The sequence below is a fragment of the Lagopus muta genome, chromosome 8 (assembly GCF_023343835.1).
Source record: "Lagopus muta isolate bLagMut1 chromosome 8, bLagMut1 primary, whole genome shotgun sequence".
Classification (NCBI taxonomy): Eukaryota; Metazoa; Chordata; class Aves; order Galliformes; family Phasianidae; genus Lagopus; species Lagopus muta.
In genome coordinates this window covers 22,515,969-22,523,377 of record NC_064440.1, presented here as the reverse complement: position 1 = coordinate 22,523,377, position 7,409 = coordinate 22,515,969, and the positions used below count along the sequence as shown (strand labels likewise).

At 38.1% G+C, this 7,409-nt stretch overlaps 1 protein-coding gene across 2 annotated transcripts in view; it reads right to left on the bottom strand.

The window, feature by feature from the left end:
* Positions 1-1,138: 1,138 nt before the first annotated feature.
* UBE2E3 (ubiquitin conjugating enzyme E2 E3) overlaps positions 1,139-7,409 on the bottom strand; it is a 54,679-nt gene continuing 48,408 nt past the window's right edge. For both annotated transcript variants that reach the window (XM_048953880.1, XM_048953879.1), the window contains 3 exons: positions 5,293-5,425; positions 3,356-3,503; positions 1,139-1,776 (listed from right to left, as the gene is read on the bottom strand). In XM_048953880.1, the coding sequence (XP_048809837.1) occupies positions 1,679-1,776; positions 3,356-3,503; positions 5,293-5,425 (379 nt within the window). In that variant the 3' untranslated portion in view covers positions 1,139-1,678. The remainder of the gene's footprint in view (positions 1,777-3,355; positions 3,504-5,292; positions 5,426-7,409) is intronic.

The window sequence follows — 7,409 nt, the reverse complement described above, 5'->3', positions numbered from 1 at the left end:
CCTTTTGCACTTTATAACCTGAAGTCTAAAGCTATCTTGTTGCTATCAAGAGAGACTGGCTTCTAGGTTGAGATATTTGGGATACGCAGTTCTTCAAGCCACCTTCAGGAATCTGTAGAAATATTTAAAGTAGGGTGGACAATTCATGATCAACGGTTGTGATACAAAAAACAGGGATCTATATAGTGATGGCTAACTTTAGATTTAATCTTTAACATTTTTTCTATTGCTTTAGTATTTAAACTTAACATTCATTTTTCATATATTAAGTGAGCAGAGCATCCTACTGACGGAAGTGCTACATTATCTCCAAAAACACCAGGTAGTAAAGGGGACAGTAAACTTTAAGATCAGGTGTAATTTTAAATATGATTTAAAGGGATCAAATGTCTTTTTGTATAATCAATGGTGTGACTGGCAACCTACAAAAACTAAATTATAAAACTATTGGTGACTCTACTGTATGTGCTATAAAGCTGTATCTTCATTACTTACAGATGTTACAAAATTTCCAAGCCAGAAAATGAAGAGGGGAGGGGAAAAGTAGTCTAAAAGTTTTACATCTTGCATTTTCACTAACGTTTTTTTTTTTTTTTCTGTCATAAAAATCTGATGAAGTTTATTCTACTCTTTTCTCTTGTGGACAGACTAGTGTTTAACCGTGCTTTGGAAGACCATTTTCAATGGACAATTGTGGTTCTCCAGATTAGCAAGCCCGACTTGCTTTACTCTGACACAAAAGCACCAGACCATCTGTAACTGGGCTCTGGTCCTGCAAAAAAGAGTTTGTAGCAAGACCAGGCCAGCTCTTACAAGAACAGGTCTGGCCCTGAAGCAACCAGCTACATTAGCTTTTGGAGGAAGCATATGCAATGCTCTCGTTGCAACTTGAAAAAGAGCTGAGCAGTTAAGGAAATTATGGAAATGACATTTGTTCTGTAAAAATAAAACCAAACCAAAAAACCCAGGGAAAACTTAAACAATCCACAGGTGTGCATTAAACATTTATAGCAAGCCTTTGCTTATGTATATTAATTTAAAGATTATCCACAGGGATCTGTGATACATTAGCCCTGCCTTGTTACTATAATTAAATTTTTTCAAATATTAATTTAAAATAGGAAAACAAAGAAACTACTCCTTGGGGAACATGTTTATTGTGTTTGAGATGATACACTGGGTGCTCTCTGAGCTACAAAGGGAAAAAGGAAATCCTTTCATTACAAACTGACAAAGGTAAAAGTTAAAACAGTTTTCACAACAGCATGTACCACATATTGGAAATAGATCTGGGTTTAATACAAATGACATAATTCCTAGTAATCTACAGCTACCTTTAATAACTTCATACAGATAATGAATTAGGCTAAAATGCACTATAATATTTGGTTGACTTCAGGAACAGTATCCTTAGTACATCACAAAATACATTTTGATATCCCAAAGAAGCAAGACTTGCAAGTAGGCGTTTTAAACATAACTAATCTACAGCTACAAATTTCTACTCTTGATAGCATTTACCTTTTTGGGAGGCAATATCCCAGTCTTCAAAAGGATAAAAGCAGAGTAGAATCAGTATAACATATACACAGAAGTCCGTATTGTAAAGGCTATAAAGATTTGTTGCACACTGTAAAGTTGCCTTCCGCACCTTCACACTGCACAAGTAGTTTGTCATTTATGTTGCATATCTCTTGGTCCACTGTCTGGCTATCCTGTCATGTTCTGCTCTGTTGGTCAGATACTGAGTGGCTATGCTTCCAACCAGAGGATCAGCTGTAAAGGGCAGGAGAAGATGCATTAGAAATTACTCCACAATAAGCAAAACAAAACAAAACAAAACAAAAAACAATGAAAGAGAAATAACAAACCAACTCCCCTAAAAAAATGCACACACAAAAAAACCCACAAAATCCAACCCTATTGTCATTTAAAATGCATTATCTATTTCAAAATAAAATCTTCGTTAAGACAGAAAATGCTATGAAATGTAGTGAGGCTCTTCCAAGATACAGCACACAACAAACAGAAAAATAATGAATCTGTTTGGGTTACCTAGTTATTAGTGTGTCAAATGGCAGGCAGACACCTGTGTCCAAAAGTTACAGCTGCTCCTTTCAGCCAAAACCTGACAGAAGGTGTGGTGGGAAGTTTTGTAAGAGCACCAGCAAACCAGATACCATTTTGTCAGGTGCAATTTGTTCATTTTTTTTAACAATTGATGTTTTGAAAATAAAAACCTTCCTAGAAAACCTTCTACTCTTTAGAAGACCTAATGTTCTAAAGGAGGGTAGACATCTGTACAGACAGGTATGCTGCCAGCTGGAGGTAGTGAAACAACCGATTGGTACAACAATTTCCTTGTGAGTCACAGGAAAAAAAAAAGTAGTTTAACTTCTTAATTTCAAGGAGATCAAGATCCTCGTAAGCAGAGCCTATGCGCTGGGGCTGAAAAGCTCCATGCACTAACTCCAGGATGCATCATCCACCAGCCACCTTCTGCCTGATGGAAACTTACCTGTGAGGGGCATCATCTGAAATATGCCTTACCACTGTCCCTATGGAGGACATAATGAATTGCACCATCACTGCTTTCCCCAGCCAGACACCTCGCATTCCTTTAGAGGGGCTGCTACACTAGATGAGTGCAGGCTGGCTTCCTCCCATTACAGTGCTGGAGTACATTAGGCATGAGGATGGCAGGAGATACACCAAGGGATCCAAGAGTCATCAGAATTCTGTATCAAAGGGACTAATCCAATTCTTCCTGCTCATTACCGGTCTCCTGTGAATGACCTGTCATCTTGGCACCACCTCCTAGTTTCTCTGCTGACCGAACGCAATTAGTGTTCATTACACAACAACGCTCACCATGCAGTTGCTGCTGAGAATTTTGCTGCTTCTAGTTAAGCTCCCCTCTTCCCAACAGGAATAAGGAACTCTCTTTGAAAAAGATAAAATCTCTCTAAACGTTGTCACCTGCACATTTCAATTGCTGTCCTAAGAGGAGGAGGCCTCATGCAGCCACTTCCAACCTGAATCATTTAGGAGTTTGTAACTCAGAGAACTTTGCCACACTGCTAGATCTATCATTCATTTGCTACAGCTTTTGGGATACAGACCTTCAGAGACATAACTCCATTTTCTCCAGCACACCTTTGAAATAAATGGGCTTAATGCTATTTTCTATTGGGCCACAGGACTGAAAAGCATAGTATCCAACCAGGACCGTTTCAGCCTTGATTTGATTTCAACTTTGATTTGATGTAAATACAAACAAATATACAAATTATATTCCATGGAAAGTAATTAAAATGACTAGGAGATGATGCCCAGAAAACTGTCAGCTCCTTACCCGGGTTGCAGTCTGTCAAGAGAGAACAAATAGACAGCAGGACCTTTGAAATAGTCAAAGCAGGGCTCCAGTTGTCCTTCAGGATATCCAGACAGATGACTCCCTGACTGTTGATGTTGCAGTGATAAATTCTGGTGCGGAAAGTAACCTAGAATTGCAGCACAAGAGACAGAAAAAGCCATTCAGTGTTGCCAAGTTGCGCTGCCCCTAGTCCCTGAGGGCCCTTCTCTGTTCTGCAGAGTCTCTGTGAGGCAGCTCCTCTCTGCTCACTTTCTAAAGCAACATTCTGCAACCGAAGAATGCATATTCATTGTAGCCACAGCTACTTACAAGAAACTACCAAGGAGATCTTGGGTGCATGGACTGCTCTTACACAAGCCCTTTGTCTGGTACTCACAAAAATGAGAGTCTACTCTGTAGCCCTGTATGCTAATTCATGAGCACACTGCATGCCATGAATTGTCTAATCAGAAACAAAACTTTATTGAAGCTACCAAAGCTGAAAAAGTAGACACATCTTGGCTGCACGTGAAGCATTAGTTGATCTTTTCCTTTCTTTCCAAATTCAAATATAGACCATGAAAATTCATATTTTAAATTGGAATGTTATATTATTCATGTCCAAAGTAGCAGTGAAATCTTTTCAATACCTTTCAGTAGAATATAACATACATCTAAAACAAAACACCCTGAACTGACACCATCCTTGTTCTTCTATATTACAGACTAGTTTTGTTAAAATATGTATTATTTTACAGAGATTAGTTAGAAACATTTAAACACCTTAATTACACATAGCACAAGATGAGGAAAATTTTCTTTCTCACACTGATGAGGGGTGGGGGTTGGGGGTGGAGTCCACGACTGTTCTTCAAACTACTGACAGTTCAAAAATGATTGTGCTCTTTAAAATAATCCAAATGACTGTAATGAGAAATTTGACCAGATCCCAGCATAATTTCATTATAACAATCTTAACTCATGGAACAGAATTTTGAGAATTTCGGATGAGTGTGAAATACATGGAGGGTATATTGTTCTATTTGCTGTAATGCTTTTGGGAGTGAAAGAAAGATGATGCATTTACATTAACAATGTGATGGCCACAGGAGCCTCAAATTGTAGAAATGTTTTGTAGACTGTATTTGCCATTTGTGAATGTTGACAGTGTCCTTTCTGATGCCGTGCTCAAGCTTTGTAATTTGGCATTAAGTGAGAACAGAATGACCTCTAATGTCTTTGACACCTATTAGGAAATAATGATTCCTTAAATATGCATACTGTTTCTAAGCAAGGAAATGAAACTTTAATTGAAGTTAATATTGGCTTCATTTTATAAAAATAACTTTTGCAGAAAAATATTTTCAAATCAATCTGCTGATCTATCTAGTAGTATATATTTTGACATTTTACAACAATGGAAGTCGTCACAGTAATTACACAACTCCAAGTCACAATACCATACCTCAGCTGCCTGTCTAATATTACTTTTGCTGGCTTTTTGGTGTTTTTTTTTTTTTTTTTTTTTTTTTGGCTAACAGTAATGTAAAAATATACAATATACAATTTGGTTCATAATACAGAGAAGTTTATTTTATATGTATTTTAGTAGCTTGAATGAAATGAAGGAAGCATAAGAAGGTCTCACGTGGTCTTCAATTAAAATCAGTGTACTTCACATTAACTCCTTATCAGAAGGATGATGTCATTTATGGCTTGTAAAAACTAGGAAATCAGCATTGTGATAATAAAAAAATAAATTAGACACAGGATTTTCTGGAATAGCAAGCCAAGATTTTGGACCATTTAGTTTTTAAGACCATAAACAAGTCTGACTGTCAGAAGGTGATGAGCAGTCACTCACTGCAAGTTAAATTTTTCTTGTATGCTAAAAAGCAAACAAACAACAAAGAGCACAGTAAAAACCTTACCCTTACCTTTGGTGGCTTGAATGGATAGTCAGATGAAAATGTGATATCCAGGAAAAAAACGCCCCCCTCATATACAGAACCCGGAGGTCCAAGTATAGTTGATCTCCATTCATAAATGTTATCTCCTTTAGGGCCGGCACTGCATAAAAAAAAAAGAAGAAAAAGAAGAAGAGAGACAGAGAGAGATGAGAGAAAAAAAGAGCGTCAGAAAAACATTTGGGAGAGGTATTGTACGAATTTCCTTCTATACTCATTTTGTTTTAATACTAACCACTGATACATCTTCAACATCTCTCTGATTCCCAGCTAATTTCAGCGTTTTAAACAAACATAGTAGCTAAGCTCTCTGCTGTCCCAGGGTTCTCATGCCTCTGGAGATAAAGCAGTGCAATGGAGTGCCCATGAATGGCTGGACAAGGCTGATGAAGGGTCTGTAGAGCAGGCCTTATGAGGAGCAGCTGAGGGAACTGGGATTGTTTAGTCTGGAGAAGAGGAGGTTCAAGGGTAATCTTGATCCTGAAGGGTGGCTGTGGTGAGGTGGGGATCAGCCTCCTCTCCCATATAACTAGCAATAGGACTAAGATGTGCCAAGAGAGGTTCAGGTTGGATATTAGGAAAAACTTCTTCTCCAAGAGGGTATCCAGGCATTGGAATGGGCTGCCCAGGGAGGTGGTGGAGTCACTGAGCCTGGAGGTGTTCAATAAACGTGCAAATGTTGTACTGAAAGTCACGGTTTAGTGAGAAATATTGGTGATAGATGGATGGTTGGACTGGATAATCTTAGAGGTCTTTTCCAAATGTGGTGATTCTATGATTCTGCGACAGTCTGAAGCTACCACCAGATCTGTTCTCTCAAGTATATGGTTACTTTGAGCTTCTACGTTGTGTTTTTCCAATTACATGATATCCCAGCACAGAAGGAATTGTGTATCTCAACCACCCTCTTCTTCTGAGAGCACTAAATTGTTCATGATTTCATACAAAATGTTACCTACAAATATGCTGCTAGGCATCTTTCACATGCTACAGAGTGAAATTAGCACCCTTGAATAGGAAAACTGGGGATGAGAAGGATAGGATTAAGTAACCTGGAACTGAATTTCTTACAGCACTGTCAAATCAAATAGTTTTCTTCATTATTTACATATGTTATGCCTCAAAGCAATTGGCATTTAGACAACTAGCCCATAATAGTTTATTTTAAGAAGTACAATACTGAACACATTTCTCACTAGGGAAAGAGCTGTTGCAAAACTATTTAATTAAATTTTTAAAAGAAGGAATAATAAGCAGTGCTTCAACACCATACTTCATGCTATTATGACACAGCAATCATCTATACCTCCTCACAAAATAAATACTTAAATGAAAGCAAAATGTTGTTTCCTGAAACCAATCACAGTGTAGAAACTAAACCAAGGTCCCACAAAAAGTCCTCGAGTCCAAACTGCTGAGATCCAGACTGCTGTGAACAACACTGAGCTCATGGAGGCTCTGTGAGTCCATCACATTCCCACAGAAAGGGCAACAACATGGCACTGCAAAGATTCTTTCAGTTCTCTGCATTCAGCAGTCTCCCAGGCACTACTGACATCTTCCTCCCTCCCTCTGAGGTTCATGGAACAGAAACCATCAGATATATAAAGTGAAGCCTAAGGCAATAAGCTGTAGGCAGTTTGTGGTTTCTGGCACTGCTCAACACTCAGAAGCCTTCTTACAAGCCTTCCTGGTGATATGGCTCTTCCCATGTCTTGTCATCTCGTACATTTGTCATACATATGGCTGCAGTCTATAAAATGGCATGTTGGACACTCATCCTTACTAGGCAGCCAAATATGTGGAAACATTCATCAGGGAGAAGGAATACGAGCAGTCTGTACTATGCATCTACAATTCCTGTATCAAAAACTTGGTTATTTTTACATTAAGATCATGTTCAAGAAACAACCAAAAGCTGATTCTAATTATCAATTGCCTTCCAATTATTAATTTCCCAAAATGTTTTTTATTTTATGTCTACTTCATGTCCTAAATGTCTAAACTGTTGCAGGCCTTTTATTAACAGGACAAAAGTAATCAAGGGTTTTGGCTGACATCCTGTTTAATTTAAAACAAAAAGGTCA